Genomic DNA, 21096 nt, shown 5'->3' with positions numbered 1-21096 from the left:
TGCTCTTCTTTTTTCTTTTCACCTATGAAAATATAACTCACCAAGAAAGAAAATGGATAGGAAACATGGTCAGTATTAAATGATTACTGACTCATGTTGAGTTTTGTATCTCTCAGTTGTTGCCAAAGTGATAGAAGCTAGAAAGTGGTTCATCTCAATCTTGACAAATAGTACTGCTATTTGGAAGTCCTTTGAGACTTATGTGAAATGAATTTGTGGCCTGACTCCAGAACCTTAGAAGCTGCTGGAAGCATTCTCTATAGTCAGTTCTCAGTAATAGCTTGCCAGTTGTGACTTATGCTCTCTCTGATAATGTTTACTCTATCAAGTGATGCTGTAGCACTCCCGGATAGATGTGTTACCTGGTCAAGGGTGACATCCGTTATTATATACACATAAAATCATGCTGCCTAGGAAATAAACAAGTTTACTTTATATGTGTTATTTTGTGTAAGACCTGTAGGAAAGTAAATCTGGAGAAAGATAATATATTATTTAATATTTGGATAAATAATATATAATATTTTTATCTGTGGATTTGGTAGTCGGCATTATTATTTATAGATTCTTTTTTTTTGTTTCTTGTGAGTAACCTTTTATTTGATCCCAAACCTATATTTCAACGAGTGCTATAACCATCACCAGAGTCATGTGGTCTTCTTCTTGGTGTTCTTTTTTAATACGCTGTACTTCTAAAGGATTACTTTTGTGTGGTGTATCCTTTTATAGTGGTTCTTCTATTTTGCTCGTCTATACTCCTCCCTCCCAGATTAACTATGAAAGAGCTAGTTACATATATTATTAAAAATCTTTCTCTACAGCCAGCCAGCCAATGGAGGTAGTGTCACAGTTTAGCTACTTCACTTGGTTGGAGAGTTATGGTCAGGGAGTATCTATTTACAAACTTTTATAGTGACATTAAGAAGACAGAGCTGGCTAGTGCTTAGCAGTGAAGCCTCTGGAATCAGATCAATCCTTGTCCATAACTTAATTTCACCTGGACTTTGAGCAATCTCCTTAACCTTGCTGTGCTTGTATTTTCTTCTGTAAAATGAGGATCATAGTAGAACCTACCTCAAAGTGTTATGGTGAGTTTACATATGTGTGTGTTTGTGTGTGTGTGTGTGTGTGTGTGTGTGTGTGTGTGTGTGTGTGTGTGTAGTGCCTAGAAGCTCTCAATATATGCTAGCTATTATTATAACTAAAGAATTAATAAAATTTTCCTTTTTTTTTCAGGGAGCAGTTTAGACCCTAAGAGATCTTCTCTCAACCATTTTCTATTAAATCCCTGCTATAAAATATAGATTGCATCTCATATTGTCCTCTCATCTTCCCCAATATCTCCTTAAGCACAATTCCTGCTGTTAAACCTTATTCTTTTAAAGATCCATGATGAGAGGAAAGCTGCGCACATGTTTTACACGAGTACTTTGAAAAGGAATAGTATCAAGGAGATAGAGGAAGAACAATAAACAATAAAATTCACCTGCTTCAAACTACATGAAAAAAAGTCTATGAAACATTTTTATCATCTTTATCCTTCCAATTACATTTCCTTTTGTTGGGAATATTGCTTCACCACAAATATTTAATTGTTTGTTTGTTTGTTTCTAGGAGCTCTCTTCTCACAAGAAGCAAGGGCCTGGATTACTCAGCAGGATGGGGCAGACAGTCAGAGCTGTTGCACTGTCAATGAGAGGAGTAAAAAGCCGCCCAGAAGAGTTCATGGAAATGAATAACTTTATTGAAGTTTTTAGCCAGAAAATAAATTTGATAGACAAAATATCTCAGAGAATTTACAAGGAAGAAAGGGGTATGTAGAATAACTAGAATGTGATTACCAAGTTGTTCAATTTCTGACCGATCTTCACATTTTCTGGTGTAGTAAAGCAATGTTAAGTTAGCATTTCTTTTTGGTTCTTTCTTAAAGTTTCCATCTCTCTGCTTACAGTCCCCATCTGTTTTTGTGTGATGCTTACTTTGCCCATTAGAGCCCTCAGCACATTAATCATCATTGCTTTAAATTCCTGGTCTCACCATTTCAACGCCCCTGCCATGTCTGATTCTGATGTTTGCTCTGTCTCTTTAAATTGTCTTTTTTGCCTTTTATTAGGATTTTTTTCTTAATAACCAGACATGATACTGGGTAAAAGGAACTGCTGTAAACAGGACTTTAGTAATGTGGTAAGGTGTGGGGGAGGAGAAGCGTTCTATAGTTTTAAATATAGAAAACTTATGTCGATCTAAATATAGAAAAACTTTTATTCCTGAAGCGTTGTACAGTTTTGTGATCAGGTCTCAGTCTTTTAGTGAGCCTGTGCCTCTGGACTGTGAACTTCACAAGAGTTTCTCAGTTTTCTCTCCTTGCTTACTTGGGCCAGAGTGGCCAGAGTCGGCTGGACTTGAGTATTTCCCTTTCTCTAAGTTAGTCTCTGATGATACCTGAGCAGGTTAGGCTCCGGTTAACTATTTTCCTCTGAGGGCAGGCCTTTGTTAAGAAGAGCAGAGTGCTCTGGCTATTTCAAAATTCTCCTCTGCAAGAAGCAGGAGTAGTTTTTATTCAATATTTACAGTGAACCTAGTTGAGCTTCTGGGGGTAAATCTCACAATACTGACCCCATGACTTGGTTCCCCCTGGGGCTTTTAACTCTTAAAGTTGTCTACACTGAGCCTCCAGCAGTTCATCAATTACAGTTCCAGTCTCCCTACCCCAGCAGTGGGTGGTGAGAGGTGGTTTCTTCTCTTTAGTGTGTGCCCAGTAACCCACAATTCCTTGTATTCATCTGTCTTCCCAGTCGTGAGGGCAGTGGTTTTTCCTGTGTCCTCCCCTGTTTTGCAGATCCAAGAAAAGTTGTTCATTTTTCAGTCTATTCAGCATTTTACTTGTTCAGACTGAGTAGTGGTTTCCAAGCTCCTTACATGAGGTATCACATAACATTAAGATAGAATTTCACCTTCATGTGTGGCTTATACCCAGATATATTGAGAAAATTTTTGATTTCTATATGATTTTGAAGGTAGTCATGGCCAGTCCCCATTTGTTTTAATCAATTATTAGCTGTTCTTGTTCCCATTTATAAGTAATAATGGCAAAGTAAGCCCTGAGCTTAAGATTTTGTAGTTGTATGAAGTTGGTCTTAAATGTACAGTGTGGATCATAGCTTAAAATCAAAGAAGTGATGTATCAGAAAATAGGGTTTCCACATTTTCCGTGATTTTTTTGGAAAAAGTACTCTATATTACACCTGTCCAAGCATGGCAGAGAAATTTATATATTGGAAATTAGGTCCTTCTTCCTATTTTGTGTCACCATTTCCTTTTTTCAATTTTCTTATTTTTATTTTACTTTAGAAGTTAGACTTCAGGGGCGCCTGCGTGGCTCAGTCAGTTAAGCATCCGACTTCTGCTCAGGTCATGATCTCACAGTTCGTGAGTTCGAGCCCCCTTCGGGCTCTGCGCTGATAACTCAGAGCCTGGAGCCTGCTTCAGGTTCTATGTCTTCCTCTCTCTCTCTCTGCTCCTCCCCTACTTGTGCTCTTTCTCTCTCAAAATCAAATAAACATTTAAAAATAAAATAGCAACATGATAATAACCTTAAAAAAAAAAAAAGAAGTTAGACTTTATTCCATGATGATTTTTTTTTTCCAATTCCATGATGACTTTCTGCTAATTTTCTAATTGCATTTAACTACATTAGAACTAGGTGGCCAAATCAAAGAATATACTTCCTAATATAAATTGGTTTTAGAGATGAACTACTTTAAGTCTCTATATTGATGACTTTTTTTTTTTAATTTTCTATGTCCCCTATTAAATAGTAAATTCTATGAGGAAAAGAAGGGAAAAGATTTGTTTTATTTTTAGTATCTAGATAGTGCTTAGCACATAGTAGGTGCTCAACAAAAGCTGTTCAATGATTGAAAAAAAGGAATGAACATATGATTTGGTGGTAGGAAAATTTGCTTTATCATTAGTGATTGGTTGTTAAAAGAAATATAGAAAAAGTTGTCATAGCTGAATGTACATTTCCCTCTATGTTTTTTTTTTTTTTTCCATGCATTGACACTTGGTGATGTCATTGTGGTGACTGAATATAGTTTAATAATTTCTTTTAGGACTTATTGGTCCACCCTTGTTATTTATCATTTGTCTTTTTTTTTTTTTTTAATCTCAAGAGGCTAATTGTTTTAACTGTATTCCACAATTCCAATTCTGTTAAGAATATTCTTGATGCATAGTTAAGTGGAATAGCAATTCAGAGAAGCTCCTGGAAACTCTTGAGACCTACGAGTTTTGTAGAACATCAGTATGCTGCTTTACATTTGCTGGTGCAAAGAAATAGTTTTAAAATCTTCAGTATACTCTAATGTTTGTGAAATGCTCAGAAGGAAAAGTGGATTTGATGATAGACTTTGTAAATTTGAGTTCTCATTTTCAGGGCATGATTGCCACTGACCCAAATTGGAGGGATTTCTTAGTTTTTTGAGTGTGAAGCCCACTTGTCAGATTCCTTTGAAGATGATGGAATGTTTTATTTTGTAGCTTGGGAGCCTAAGCTATATAGGATATTTCATTCATATTCAAATCATGAAAATATGGTGATCATAACTAGTGGTTTCTATTTAAAAATTTTTTTCAAGGTTTTTCTTTGATCTTGTTATATCTTGTGCTCCCCAGTTTATTTGTCACATTTGTACTGACCACATGCTGTACTGCTTCTCTGTGCTGGAGATTAAAGGAGGAGTTAAGTTGGTACCTGTCCTTGAGCTCAGAGTCTAGTTGGGGAGACATATATTAATAGACAAATTACAGTGCAACTCAGTAAGTGTTTGCATACAAATGTAATCAGAGAGCTGTGTAAGCGCAGTTTAGAATTTTATAAAAGCTCTCTATGGAAAAATAGATATTGCAGGGGCACCTGGGTGGTTCAACTGATTAAGCATCCAACTCTTGATCTCAGCTCAGGTCATGATCTCATCGTTTCATGGGATCGAGCTCCACATCGGGCTCTGTGCTGACAGCACAGAGCCTGCTTGGGGTTCTGTCTCTCCCTCTCTCTGTGCCCCTTCCCTGCTCGTACTCTGCCTCTCAAAATAAATAAACTTTAAATAAACAAACAAATAAATGAATGAATGTATGTTACAAAGGTTCAATGGTACACACTTATGTATACACAAATTGAGAAAATGAGATAAGGGAGAACATTTTTCTTTTCTAGAAATGCTAGTGTAGTGCGGCCATTATTTAAAACAAAGGATAGGCCTTGATTAGGTGGGTGCAGTTGGAAAGGCTCTAGTGATTATTAAACCTGATACCTTTATTTGGTAACAACTGATATTTCCAGTGTCTTAAATTTTTTTAATCTATTTCAGTTTATTTGATCATACAAACTTTTGACATTTTAATAGTTTAATTTAGAGGAATATGCCAGATTTCAACTAACTCTAATGAGTAGTAAGATGATTAAATATAGAGAGAATTTCATTGTATTTGATGGATGTTAGAGAAAAAATATTCACTACTTCTACATTCTCTACCATAAAAAGCCATCTTTGAAAGATGATAGCATATCAGGGTGCCTGGGGGGCTCAGTTGGTTAAGTGTCTGACTCTTTACTTCGGCTTAGGTAATTATCTCATGGTTTTTGGGATCAAGTCCTGTGTTGGACTCTGCATTGACAGCACAGAACCTGCTTGGGATTCTTGCCCTCTCTCTCTGTTCTTCCCCCTGCACATGCATGTGTTCTCTCTCCCTCTCTGTCTCTCTCTCAAAATAAATAAACTTAAAAAAAAAAAGAGGGATGATATTATAAACGCAAAGTGTAAAAATATTCAGATTTTGAAATGAAATACAAATTTTTGAATTAATGGCTTATCAAGCATTGAATAGTCTTTTGTTGTTCATTCACTAATACAAAAATATTTATTGAACACATTCTGTATCAGGCTTTGAGATAAAAGAAAATGAGACCCAGCCCCTGTTTTAAGGAGCATATGGCCTAGGAGCATATGATTTATGCAAGCAATTATAATAGAATGGGATCATACAAGTATAAAATTATGATAGGCTTTAATAGAAGTGTAAGATTATGATCGGCTCATTGGGGACAAAGCATATACAATGTTTTGGAACAGAATCCAAGGGAATTTATTTGTACTAGTATTTACTAGTATTTGTGCTAGTATTTAAAGGATTAGAAGTAGTTTGTCAAATGGTAGAAATGGTAAAGGGCAAGGCAAAGGGGTATGTGTAATGTTTAAATGAGGAGAAATCATGAGATAGTTATGAATGAGTAATTATCATGGCCTGAATCGAACTATTTTGGGGGAAGAATCTCAAGAGTTGGACCCAGAGAGACAATGTAGGGACTTTCTAATTTAGCTAAGAAGCTTCAGTGTTATGTACTGTGACAAAAATTGAAAGAGGAAGAATAGCTATAAGTCCCTTACAGAAGTGTACATTACAGACGCTGATGAGCTGATGACAGTGGAAATAAGGATAGATAGGTAGAAAAATAGATGGATGAATGGATGGATAGACAGATGGATAGATACATAAGTATTAAGAAATATTGAAACTGGTGATTGGCTCTGTGCAGGTATGAGTATAGGATGATACCCATTTTTGCTTTGAGATCACTGGAAACAATTACTCTTAGCTAGGATATGTAATCAGGGGAAGGGGAGAAAGAAGACAAGCTTGTTTAGGTAATGTTGCCTATGAGACACTCAGGTGTAGTTTATTTGGTAGGCAGAGTTCCATGATAGATATGGTGATCGTATAATCTGTCTTCCAAGCCAGGATACTTTAGAGAATGAAAAAGGATGCTATTGCTGATTACACATAGACACTAGTCATTCAAGGACTGACCTGAGTGGATTGGAGTTGCTGCCAATTTAATGAAAGTTGATAGCCATCTTCTTATGTTCATTTAGAAGAACATATGCACGATGAGAAAAATAAGGTCTTTTCTTACTGTCTATAATTCACAGATTTTTAAAACTTGTGTAAATTGAGGAGCTTAATTTTTGTTTTTAGAATATTCTGATGAAATGAGAGAATATGGCCCAATTCATATTCTGTGGTCAGCCTCAGAAGAAGATCTGGTTGATACTCTAAAAGGGATTGCCAGCTGCATTGACAAATGCTCTAAGGCCACTGAAAAACGGATGTCTGGACTCTCAGAGGCCCTGCTTCCTGTAGTACATGAGTATGTACTTTATAGTGAAATGTTAATGGTAAGAACACCTTATACTTTTACCTTAGTCCCTGACCTGATTATAAGCTTTATAAAGGTAGTTTCTATTTCAGTTTTTTTCACCACTATTTTCCCATCCTGCAGAATGCTTTGCATATAGATGCTCAATAAATATTAGTTCACTATGTGAATGATATGACAAGTAGAAGTATATGTTAATAAAAGACAGGAATACTCAGCCACAATAATGTACATTACACATAGATTTGAAACATCTTCAGTCAAGATTTATATAGAGAATATGATTCATTTTTCCAAGCCTTTAAAATTTTACTTAAAAAATTTTTAGTGTTTTAGCGATTTCTTTTCATGAAAGAGTTCTTTTACCCCTTCTAGGTACATTTGATTTAGCAATGTATTTACTATCATTATGTACAAAGTACTTGAGTAGGATTTTGATGTTTGTTCTGTCTTCTGGATGCTTCTAAAAAGAAATCCTTCAAGTTAAAATGTTTTCTTTCACTATTTGCAAAGGCTTTTATTCCTCTTATATCAAAGTTTTGTATTTAACCTCCTCAGTTCAAGTTAAGGTTTCCAGATATTTGGGATTTAGCAATGCTATCTGCAAAGTTAATGTTTTTCATCCTGTATTATGTTCTGCTCACAGCACCTTACACAAACTGATACCCTCAGGGTTGTTGTGTTTTAGCGTGGCAATGGGAGAAGGAGCCCACTTGCATTCAGATATAGTCCATTTCTTCTGCTATTTATATTTGGAGCCATGTCTGTTTTCATGTACTCTTGGTTTGGGGATTTTTTTTTTTTTTAATTTTGCTTCTGTCTTGGTAAGAAAAGCTCTCTTAGCCTTTCAGCATGAGATCTGCCTCTTTCTCACGGTTAGGTTTTTCTTTCACAGTCATTAAATATTTTGTAGATATTTCATGTTGCTGCTGTTACTTGACTTTACTAGGGTCTTCTATAAACAAACACTTCTTGCTTCCCAAAGGCCTCTAGCATTTCACTGCTCAGGAGTCTCCTCCTTGTCTCCATCAATTTCCTTGGCTACATTTCATTGTTTTACCTCATTATTGATAGCCCCCTTGTGTGGTTGTTCAAAGAGATCTGATTTGTATAATTAAAAATAGTATATTCTTCTCCCTTAATTAGATGTGTTTTTCTCTTTATTATGTCAAGATGAAAATTATGTAATTTAAGTCATATATCATTAAAGGTGTGGAAAAATTATAATAGCAACCAGAAGAATTATTTTATAGGTTCTCATTTGATTATACCACTTTGTAGACTCCTAAAGCATAATCAGTAGCAATTTATATTGCAGTTCTGGCTGTTTTATATTGGAATGTTTTCTTCAATGTGAGCTAAAATGATGAAGTATAGACCTTGACAAAATGATTAAACTTGTGTAATCTTACTAGTTGTCTTCTGAAGCAAACTCTTACTTAAAATATTTCTACCTATGTGAAGCACAGTACTTCATATTTATGAAAACGGACCTTAAATAAATGAGACTAAATTGTAGTATGTGTCATTTGGGTTAGAGATAGGAAGGGGTTCCCAATATTAATGGTAATGAAATAAATATAAAAGGTATGTAGTAATTACCTGAATTTTCTATTGATTTCTTTGAAAACAGGAGAAAAGCTTATCTCTTTTGAGTGTTTTAGGAGTAATTCCGCCAGGCACAAAACTAGACTGAGTAATTTTGAGGATGCTTTTTATCTTTAATGCCTCTCAGTTCCCACATACTCTGTCAAATTATCTTGCCTCCATTTAACTGATTTGTTGGTAGGTTCTCCCCTTCCCCTGAAAACACCTGAAAGACCTATGCCTCATAAAGGCTCTTCTCATATATGCTGTACTTTCACCCTTTCTGTTTGAATTTTTTACTTACCTGGAGTTAGCTTAACTTTTTCCTTAACTTCTTTAGGCCTCTTGTGTTCATTATCACAATTTTATGATTTCAACTAATATTTTGAAAACCTGCGAAAGATGAGTACAAATAAAAAGAGTCGTTGTGTCTATAAAGCCTAAGTAGCAGGTCTTGGGAGAAAAATGAGTCACCAGGGGAAACACATTGTAAAAGGCTGGCAAACATTATAAAAGATGAAGGTGAAATCTGCACTCAAATTCCTTCACAAGGGTGTTTTAAAGTTTAAGGATACCGAAACGTGAATTCATGGTTATTTGAGAAAACAGGATGGAACTCTTCTCAGAGAAGAGGCTATAATTTCTCATCAAAAGCTTGGCTAATTGACTAATATTTATATATTTTAAGCTAAAATAAAATCTCAAAATGTGAGTTCACACTTCAGTTTTCTGATTTCCCACTGTAATTAAAAACTCTTTAATTAACCATGTCTTTGGAATCAAATAAGTGTGCTGCAAATTATTATAGACACTTTAGGTGAGAGGCCCGTGTGACCTCTCAACTGCCACCAGGTTACACCATAGTATATATTTTCAGTGCTCCCACTGATTTTTTGATTATTTGTTTTTTTTTTTTCTCTTTTTGAAGAACTGTATATGTCTAGAGTGCTCCAGTAAAATGTGCATTGGGAAAACTCATAAAAAGTTTATGAAAAAAATTCTCTTACATAGTTGCTTTCAGTTTAACTTTTAGAGATTAAACAAATTCGTTTGTCATTATATCCCCAAATGACTGATGAGTTGGGAAGTGATGCCATTTATATTCTAAAATGTATATTTTTTCATAAAAATATTATTAAACCAAAGTACAACTTATTCCATCCCTGTGTTTTGATATGAAGGGTGTTATGAAAAGGAGAGACCAAATACAAGCAGAACTGGATTCCAAAGTGGAAGCTTTGACCTATAAAAAGGCAGATACTGATCTGGTAAGTTTTTAAGTTTCTTGATACACTCATATAGAATTCATTTTCTAAAATGTTTATTAGCTGTGTAAAGCTCCATTGTGTGCTTGCTTTTAAGGATTCAGTAGATGATACTAAACTTTCTTCTAGAAAACAAATTATACGTTGAATACCCAGTGAATCTACAAGTTTAACAATGATGCTTTTCTGCCTGTCTTACATTGTCTCTTATGATAAGTAAAGTATGAAGTTAATTTTTTTTTAATTAGAATATTATAAGAAGGTATGGAAAGCACCTAGTATTGTTCCAGAAGGTTAGTGAGCACTCAGTAAATAAATCCACTTTTTGCTCATTTTATAAGCAAACGGTTATATAAAGTAGGTCGGTGTTCCTATACACTTTTTTCTAGTTATTTTAAAAACCTTTATGGAGGAAGTGTCTTTGATTTCAAGTTTTATCCTTTCCTTGCAATACATTTTAATGGAAAATTTCAAACATAAAAAGTGATATGATGAACTCGTGTACCCATCACTGGGCATCATTAATGTCCAAAATGTTGTCCAACTTTCTTCATCTTTCTCTTTCCTCACCTTTTTTTTCCTGAAATGTTCCCATGTAAATTCCAGACATTATATTATCACCCACAATATTTTAGTGTTTATATTTTATTGTCTTTGCGTCTCTTCAGGGTACTACTTTCAGCTTGGAATTATTTTTCTCACTTTAAAATTGAGAAAGAGGCTTTCAAGGTAGAGTAACTTGCCCAAGTTCATATAGTTCTTGAAGCAGAAGTTGGATTGGAGGTGGTGGTATCACTTGCCATCCTCAGAGCCTGCTGCCTCCCAGAGAGCAAGTATAGATGTGGAGAAAATTGAGTATTACTTTGATTAACTTCTCCTGAGTTCTCTATGAAGCAGACCTTCTTACTCTTTTTATTTTTAATTTAAGGATTTTGATCAGTAATGAGTACGATATTGAGTGTGCGTATGGCAGGTGAGTGGGGAGTTCTTGAAACCACCCATTTGTCTGTAGTATCCTAGCCCCCATCCCAGCCTGGCTTGGGACTCAGCCTCCCTCTTCTCTGTTTTAATTTTCTCCCTTACTTTAATCATTTTCTAACAGAAGACAGGATTTCATACTTACTGGTTTTCTTTGTATTGTCTTTCTTTCTCTTTCCCCCAGTCCATTATGTATGCAGCTTAAAGCCAGGAATTTTTTTATTTGTTCCCTGAAGTGCTCTCAGCCCCTAAAACAGTGCCTTATACTTGGTAATCAATCAATCAATCAATCAATATTTAGTGAATAAATGAATGAATGAAAATGGCAGTGACTACTCTGATTCACAAAAACACACTGAAGGCTTAAAGCAAGAAGTCTCTACAAATTCAGACTTTGTGTAGAACACTGAGACTTCACTAAGAAGGGACTATGAATATCCTTGTTTTTCTAGACTATTTTTGTTTTTCAAACTCGAGTTCATTCTCCTGAGTGGAATGTGAATGGGCAGTGGTGGGCTGTAGTGGACAGAGTAGGAGAATGGCATCTGAGAGAGAAAATAAATAATGGAAACTGTAGAGCCAATGGAGCTAGTACTCAAGATTAGGAGAAAAAAGAGGAAAGCCAAGGTTAACCTTTTCTTCACAGTAAGGTGTGTGTGTGTGTGTGTGTGTGTGTGTGTGTGTGTGTGTGTGTGTAAATTTAAAGAGTCACTTGGCAAGAACAAAAAGTGGGCACATGTGCAGAAATTATAATTGTATCTTTTGAACTGTGGATTATTTTTATTTGTTAAGTAATTTTTAAAGATACTGAAATTAGCAATTAGATAAAATTTGCCATTGACTAAATACTAGAAAAAGTACAGTATTTTAAAGTTTCAGGAGAATAGTTAAATGGCTTAAAAATCAAGCATCTGTTCAGAATGGTTTATATTCATATTTTAAATTGAAAGGAAGAGTAGTTGAGATGGTTCCAACCACAAAAATACAGGAAAAAATAGCTTGGGCCCAAATATGGCTAGGCTTTCCCAACTCAACTAAAAAAACACATTTTTTTTTCATTTGACTTGCAAATATTTTGTCTTTTGCTCTATAAAAATTTCCTTGATATCTCATTATAACCTAATGATCCATCTGTATTTATGATTTCATTTTATGTGTATGTGTCATATCCACTATAAAGTATTTTTTACCTAGTTATCCGCTATGTTGTAAGATTGGGGAACTTTGAAACTTTAATTATCTGCATTATATTCTGTAAGATATTTTAAATGAAGATTTGAAACAGGCACATTTAACAGACGTTACAAATGTGGTGGGTTTTTTTTTTTTTTTTTGTTAGCCATCAAAACAGATCCTTCCTAAAACATATAAGGACTAATTTAATGATTTATGAATGGTACCATTTACATTTTCAAGCAGTTTGTTTACAGGCCTCACTTCCAAATCCCTATGTGTTATGACGGTATCTTTGGGAGAAACCTTCCAGGGTGACTCTCAAAATGAACCTGCCATGATTGGTCACAGAACAACCAGAGGGAAGTTGCTTAAAATATGCAGGATAGGGTCACCATGGAAACGCGCCCTTGTGAGGTCCTTCCAAGGAGCCATCCTTTGCAGTCACCATGGCGACCCTGGCAGAGAACTGAATATAGCAATCTAGCCTGGTTGTTTACCATGGCAACTCAAGCAGGGCCACTTTGGAGACAACCCTGGGGCCATTTCTATGGAGACCCGCCAGGGTTGCCTTTAGAGGCTTCCTCAAAGTCACCTTTGGGTGGGATGCTATATGCATACCCAGCAAAGCAACTCACAATGAAAAGGTCAGTGAAATGAAGTTTTACCAAGAAGGGCAAAAACTAGGAGAGTAAATTAGTAGTGATGTAACATTCCAGAGGTCCTTTTGGACATACCAGGTGACTTCTATGTGGGCTTTGTGGCATACAAAAATAGGGTTCTGGTCTTTTACCCTGCCTGTAATTTTGTAAATGCTGTAAATTGACAGTAATGGTATTACTGTTACTCTTTCTTATCACAAAAATATACCTACAAAAATGATGTGTTTTCTTGCAAACCGAAACAGTGTTTTAGAGTGAATTCTTTTATTCATTATCTGGGTAGTTGTAAAGTGCCAGCTTACAGTTTATGAGTTGTTTTTTTTTTTTTTTTTTTTTTTTAAGTTTATTTATTTACGTTGAGAGAGAGAGAGTTAGCTGCAGAGGGGCAGAGAGAGAGAGAGAATCCCAAGCAGCCTCCGCATTGCCACCGTGGAGCCTGATGTAGGGCTTGAACTCACAAACCATGAGATCATGACCTGAGCCGAAATCTAGAGTTGGACGCTTAACCGACTGATCCACCCAGGCACCCCAGAGTTTGTGGTTTGTAGTTCTTATCTTGCACAACAATAAAATTAATGGTTGCAAAATGACCTAAACTCAGTAAAGACTTTCAGAATACCTATTCGAAGGTCAATTCAGCTGTTTATTTAGATTTTTGATATTTAGGCTTTGGAATTAGACCTAGGATCCAATCCTAGCTCATCTGATTTTTAAGTCTGTGACCTACAACATGTTTCCTACCTTCTTGTAGCCTTATTTTATCATGTATAATTTGGGGAAATTAGTAGTACCTTTCTAATTAGATTTTGTTTAAGGATTAAATGATACAATGGAAGTAAATCATTTAAATCATAGTAAGCACTCAGTGATTGTTAGCTGTTGTTATTTTGATGACTTTATAGAAGTAATATTCGAGATGGCTCCTGTAAAATGACTTCAGCATTGTTCCTTGGAGAGCAAGGAGCATATTTCATGCAGACTTGGTATTATGAAAAGTAGTAAAAGCTCAAAAAGCATGCCGAAATGAGAAAACTAGGCTGATATATAGAGAACAGATACAGGGGAGATGAGATGTGGCTGTAAAAGAAGGACATAGTCAGATAGGAAGAGAGACTTGCTATTTGTTAGCAGGAGGAATATGGACTTTATCCTTTGGGCAGTGTGGATCCAGTGAGAGCCTGGACTGATGAGGTAGTAGTGGAGTTGCAGATGAGAATAAATTTGAGAGAAATATAGGTGAAAGATAGAATCTGTAGCACTTAAGAAGGAAGGGAAGCCAGTGTTTCAAGTTGTTAGTGACTCTTCACATTGCTAGCTTGCAGGGAGGGCAAGGATGCCTGGCTGGCTCAGTAGGTAGAGCACGCAACCCTTGATCTCAGGGTCGTGAGTTTGAGCCCCCACATTGGATAGAGAGATTACTTAAAAAATGAAAAAAAAAAAAAAAAGAAAGAAAATTAGGGCAAATAATGGCTCTATAATAGACTAATTTATAGCATATAAAAGGGAGAAAAAAATTAGAGATCTACAACTTCATGTCATAAGATGAACTTTAAGATAGAGATACTCAATGAAAGCTATCCACAAATGTGGTTGAGTATCTACTGTAAGAGAGACACCATTGCAAGCATTGGGGATATAGCAGTCAAGAAAACAGGCCCGCATTCTAGTGGATGGAGACAATTGTAAATAACTAATTAATTAAAATTTAAGTTGACTGTCTTGTAGTGATAAGTGTGGAGAAGAGGGAGTGTTTGGGAATAGTGCAATTTAATATTGGGGGTCAGGAAAGGTACTACCAAGAAGTTGATTAAGTAAAACCTGAAAGAGGTGAGATGTTGAACCATATGAATATCTGGGAGAAGAGCATTTCAGGCAGAGTCAATAAGTGCAAAGTATAAGTGCAAAGTATAAATATGCTTGCACGTTTCAGGAAAAGCCTGGAGACTACTGTTACTGGAATAGAATGAGCAAGTGAAAGAGTTGGAGGAAATGAGGTCAGAGGGGTCAGATCATGAGGTTTGGTCTCAGTGAAATAGGAAGACGACTGAACTGAGGAGTAACACATTCAGACATAAGCTATAAAACAATTACTGTGCTTAGGAAAGATAGGACATAACGTGTATGTGGTGTGTGCATGGGATAGGAGAACACCCCAGCTGGAGACCAGCTCTTACGATCCCAGTGACACATGATAGCTTGGATCAGGGTGAAAATGGTGTGAAGTGGTCAGATTCTAAGTACATTCTCAAGGTAGAGCTCTTTGCTATTTGGAGAACTGTGGATTCTGAGCACCTAAGGATGATACCAAGGTTTTGGGACTGAGTAGTTGGAAGGTAAGAATTGGCATTAATTGAAACAAGGAAGACTTTAGAAGGGACAGGTTTAGTGGAGAAGATGAAGAAATCAGATTTGGACATTTAAGATTGATGTGCCTATGAGATACCCAAGTGGAGATTTTGAATAAGGAGGTACATAGAAAAATCCTTATAAAAATCCAGAGGCCAAGGCAGGGATTCAGCTGGAGATACGTATTTGGCAGATGTTAGCCGATAGTATTCAAAGCATGAGATTTGTTGAAGTCGCTAATGGGTGGGGAAAAAAGAGGTCCCAGGACTTAGTGGGATTGAGCCTTGGCATATTCCAGTATTAAAAACTGGAGAAGGAATAGCTGGTGAGGAGAAGGAAAGGGAATTTATATAGCTTTGGCTGGTGGTAAATGATGGAGCCAACAAGATGAACTCAACAGATTTATTTAGGGTCATTCAATTTTTTTAACCACTTCTCCATTTATGAGGCATTTATAAAAACAGCCTGATGGAGAATAATTAAGATAAGTATAGATAAGAAAATATTTCAAGAGAAATCGAAAGTTGTATTATGTGCTCCAATACAGAAGATACTCAATGAAATACATATTGTTCAGTCAAAGTAAGAGAATTTTGACTATGGAGATAAAAGCACAGCAATAACCAAGATAATGAGGACAACTCAGATATTTGGAGGAACTTGTGGTTTTTGCAGTTTAGTTATTAAGATTTCAGAGTCAGAGCTTCTGTTTGAAAATGCTTATTCACTTCACTGCTTAACTGCAAGATAAATAAGGGTTCATCTGTGGTGCTAAATAATGCTGCATTTCCATTTTATTTTTGTTTTTATTTTTGAATGGATGATTTATAGTTTTCCACTCAAAGCAGCATTCAAATATAAATGAATATGAATACATTTGACATTTAGCAATATGTGCATTGAATCTGAAAGTTGGATCTAGATATAATGGCATAGCTGTTTAGCAGTATATTTATGTGAGCAAAAAAAATGCATTTTCATAAGATCATTATGATCTGCATTTGCATATAGCCACATTCAGTAGATGCAAACAGATACCAAATTTATTCAAGCTGGTCCTTGCTCTGTATGACTTGCTATTTTTGAACCAGTATTTTACTCTTATCCCCAAATAGTGGCTATTAATTTTCAGATGTTCTTGATAGTGTACTAAATGCTGCACAGAGAAAGATTGACTTTCCTCTAAGCTTCTAGGAGATGACAGTATTGACATAACTTTTTTTGTGTGGTGGGAGGGGAGCGGAGGTCACCTCTCCCTATTCTCAGATATTTATTGTCTTACCTCTCTCCCCTGACCTTTTTACAAATTTATTCCTTTCTATATGCCTCATTTCTTAGCATCTCATTTCCTCTCTGTCCTTCTTTTTTGGCTGTTTGCCTCTATGTGTGTGTCTCTCCCATACATGCAGGAACACAAATGTACACATAACACACTCCTCCTGTGGTAAAAGACACGACACTGTCCAGTGGAAGGAAAAGGGACTTTTTTCTTGTGTATTCATTTTATAATTTATTCTAGAAGGCATCCAACAGACTTTTCCTCATTTCTTATTGGCCAGAGTTGTGAAAAATCCATGATCAAGTCAGTTACTTGGAGTGGGAATGTAGCCATCAGAACTGACTTAGATAAGCAACAGTATGCCTACTGATGCAAGTACCTGAAAAAACTGGGGCCCTTTCAGGTAGTAAGAAGAGGAATGCAGCATTGATTCTGGGTAAACAACTAATAAGCATGTGCCACAAATATACAGTGTGGGACATGTTGGAGTAGTATACCGCAGCTGGGTGGAAGTTAGGGATGGGAGAATAGGTGAGGCTATGTAATCAAGAAGGCCCTCAGCAGCCTCTCCTCCCAGAACAAAGTACCAGGCAGTACCTAGCATTCCTCTCCCTCTGTACCTTCATTGGCAGGCCTCTCATTCAGGGCATCATTGGTTTGAGTGGGGTGGGGGAGAAACATGTACTCCTATTTATATAAACTTGTAAAGGATGCTAATGGATATTTAATTCAATGGTAAAACGCCGTGTCTACCCTATCAATAAGAGTCTGTTGAGCCTAGGATCTCCATTAGAAATTCTGCCATACTACTTTTCTCCTCTGTCATTTGTTTTTATGCTCCTGCCACTTTTAAGTAGAGCTGCCTCTGCAAAGTATTTAATATGAGGTCTTCTTAAACCCAGTTGCAGAGTTTCATGTGATTTCACCCGCACACTGTGTGCCTGTGTCATTTTAGGCAAGTTACTTACACTCTCCTTGCCTTAATTTCCTCAACTGTGACAGTTGTGGGGAATATCTTTCCTGGAGTGTTCTTAAATCTGCATCTGAAAACTCTTAGCCCAGTGCCTAATTAGTGTTAGATTGTAAATATTTTTATAAGCAATATTAGAAGAACTTTCTTTCAAGTATACATTGTGTGTTGTGTTCTTCTAGATCAAAGTGTAAGTGGTAGCTATAATTTTGCTTCTTAGACCTTCACAATGTAATATATATATATACATACATATACATATATATACATATATACACATGTATATATGTGTGTATATATACGTGTATATATATATGTATATATGTGTGTGTGTATATATATATATATATATATATATACACACGTATATATACAGGAGGCACCTGGGTGGCTCAGTGGGTTAAGTGTCTGACTTTGGCTCAGGTCATGATCTTGCAGTTTGTGAGTTCGAGCCCCTCCTCGGGCTCTGTGCTGATAGCTCAGAGCCTGGAGCCTGCTTCAGATTCTGTGTCTCCCTCTCTCTCTACCCCTCCCCCTCCCCTGCTCATGCTCTGTCTCTCTGTCTCTTAAAAAGTAAACCGTAAAAAATTTTTTTTTTCTTAAAGAGGCAGCAATTATCTTGGGCTAAAAAGTGCTCCCACTGGCCCCACCTAATCACTCTAGGTAATTGAATAGATACTTTAAAATGTATCTAAATTTGTACAGACTATCAACAAGTTGTGTTTTGGACTCCATAGAATTATTTTTACTAATCTATACCTGATATTATGCCATTTATTTATAACGAGGAACATTCTAAGAAGAACCACAAATCCTTTATGATAAATGTCAATAGCACTAACTACATTTTATTTTTCATTTATGAGGATTCTTGAGAAAAGTTTCATTTATGTCTCAGCATCAGCAAAAGAAGATCTAATTTCTCCTCAGCCATTAGCTTGTTTTCAGCATATACACATCTTGGGTTTTATACCTGATCCCATCCCACTTTTTGCCATAGGCTATTGACAGCCCCAATTCAGATCCACTTCTCTCTAGCAAGTAACTGTGCCTTTTGTGTGTCAACCTTACCCAGGCTTTACCATGGTTTTTCCCTACTCTTATTTTCCCTTTATACTAATGCCTTTATCTTCTTACTGTGTTTAAGCTAGTTGTAGAGAAAACATTTTGAAGCCATCTCAAATCTAATATGGCACAGATGAGAAGCGTATTAATAAATAAGGACTAGAGGTAAAGTATTTCAAATCACCTCAAAAATCAACACATTTTTATAATATATATGCATCCAAAAAAAATCACATGTTTTTAGTCATTTTGGGGGGGGATCCACAAACACCAGCATGTCTGTTGTGAATACAAACTTAATCACTGACTGGCTCACATTAACTGTTACTCAGAAAATTAGGATATACTTGGAGGTGAAGTGAAAAACTTGTATTATTTCCAGAATTTTTACCTATGAAATTCGCTTAAGGAATGTATTGCATATTGATGTTTACTTATTTGAAAAAAGAACACATAAACTGACAGTCTTGATGAATAAGGCTTGTGTATGTTTGTGGTGGGTGAGGGTGGAAGGAGGGTAGAGACAATGGAAGACTGTAGAAAAACAGAGGCAGTGTAACATTGTTGTGGATGATTTTCTAAAGGAAGATTGTTAGCTCTGTGTCTTTCTCCAGGAACATGTTTCCCCCCACTGTCCTAACCGCAACAGAAAAAGTAACAAATGGATAAGTAAGAGAAGTGATTTAAAATTCTAGTCGTTTCTTCTCAGGATTTAAGAAATTCTACTTATGGTGCCCTTGTGGATTTGTGGTTTTGTTTGTGGAGTTCTGCCCACCATAGATATAATAGTTTAAACAGCTGTCCCATATAGAAACTCAAAATAGATTCAATTTCCTTTTAATTTAGGCTTTTTGTTAATAAGAAATGTGTCCTAAGGGTCTGTCTTACATATCTCTTTCACTCCCGGCCCTGCCTGGGCACTCAATAAATATTTGATTATGCTTAGAGCAATAACACACTGGGAGTCTGAAGCCTAGAGAGGGCTTTGATTCACTTTTACTTAACTTGTGACCTTAATCAGACATTAATTATTCTTTATCCATGAACATGCAGAAATAATGCTTACTTTGAAGAAAATTGTTTTGAAGATGAATTAATGTTTATAAATCTAGAGCTTGTGTCAGTAAAAATTTTGGTAAGTTAGAGGAAGAAAGTATAAAAGAATAATATGTTAGGGAATATATAATGGTATCATAAACCATATTATTCAAAGTATGAATCATTTAAATGGCACTTCTGAAAATAAAAAATATATATATATTTCCACAAAGAATAGAACCAGTAGTTTTTTCTTCCAGCACAGTGCTGTTATCACTAAATTAAGTGCATTTTGATTTGTTATATTTCTAGGCTTTGAAAAGTGAGCATCTTCTCGCTATTAAATCATAGACAATAGGGCAGTAAATTTAGGAGGAGATACTTATTGGACTTTCAAAGAGGTTCTAGATCCAAATTGGTGTTTTCCCTTGTGTAAGTATATTTCACATCTATATGGTACCTATTGTGTGCCAGGCACTGTGTTAATCATTTGCATATATTATTCAATGTACAACACGATAAGGTAGGTAGTAGTTTATTCCCATTTTATAGATGAGAAAATCAAGGACTAGATTGCCAGTCACCCGAGAGTTACTAGCTGCCTCCCTGTCCAAGCACTTGGCTGTGGGGAAATTGCAGTGACAGACTGACAAAACCCCTTATCCTAAAGGTAATTATGGTCTAATTGAGGGGTACTGAAAATAAAAGAAAAAATAATAAATAAATGATTTCGATAGTTTAATAAACAAATAAATTTAGCTTATTTAATAATAAATAACTTAATAAATTATGAAGAGAATAAAACTGGGTGATGTGATAGAGCTACAAGGAAGAGAAGAGAAGGCCTTTCTGAAAGGTAACATTGAAAGGACAGCTAGATGCTGATAAGGACCAATCTTTCCAAGATCTGGGCACTAGTGTTCCAAGAAGAAGAATCCATGCAAAGCTCTGAAATGGGAATGAGCCCTGCATGTTCCAGGAGCATAGTCATAGCTAGTGTAGCTGGAATATAGCAATGTCTGGAAATGAGGACTGAAAAAGCGGGGTAAGAAAACTTAGGTCTTGGGTTTTATTCTAGTCGCCACGAGAGCCACCGAGAAGTTCCAAGCAGGGAATACTTATGATGTGAAATGTCCTGTGCTCTTAAATTTGGAATTTTTAAAATCTTGATTTGACAGACTTAAAGATAAGTTGCAAGTACAGCTCAAAAATCTTTTTTTTTTTTTTTCCCCTTGAACCATTGGAAAGTACTTTGCAATCCTTATACTCATGACTCCTTGATGGTGCATGTTTCTCACAAACAAGGAAACTCTTCTACGTAGCCATAATACAACTAGCAATATGCATACATTATCATTGAAACATGACTCTCATCTAATGCTCAGACGCCATTCAAATTTTGCCAGTGTTTTATAATGTTGTTGACAGCATCTAGTTACATGTCTTCTTCAGTCTGGAGCAGTTTCTTTAATCTTTCCGTGACTCTCATGACCATTACACCCTAGAGGCACCTT

At 36.0% G+C, this 21096-nt stretch overlaps 1 protein-coding gene across 5 annotated transcripts in view; it reads left to right on the top strand.

Annotated features, from left to right (window-relative positions):
• Positions 1-21096, top strand: part of SNX7 (sorting nexin 7) — a 131704-nt gene that overhangs the window by 34245 nt on the left and 76363 nt on the right. For all 5 annotated transcript variants that reach the window (XM_058716461.1, XM_058716458.1, XM_058716462.1 and 2 more), the window contains exons 5-7: positions 1615-1813; positions 7039-7238; positions 9988-10074. In XM_058716461.1, coding sequence (XP_058572444.1) covers positions 1615-1813; positions 7039-7238; positions 9988-10074 — 486 coding nt within the window. The remainder of the gene's footprint in view (positions 1-1614; positions 1814-7038; positions 7239-9987; positions 10075-21096) is intronic.

Source organism: Neofelis nebulosa, chromosome 2 (assembly GCF_028018385.1).
Source record: "Neofelis nebulosa isolate mNeoNeb1 chromosome 2, mNeoNeb1.pri, whole genome shotgun sequence".
Lineage (NCBI taxonomy): Eukaryota > Metazoa > Chordata > Mammalia > Carnivora > Felidae > Neofelis > Neofelis nebulosa.
This window is presented reverse-complemented; position numbering and strand designations above follow the sequence as displayed.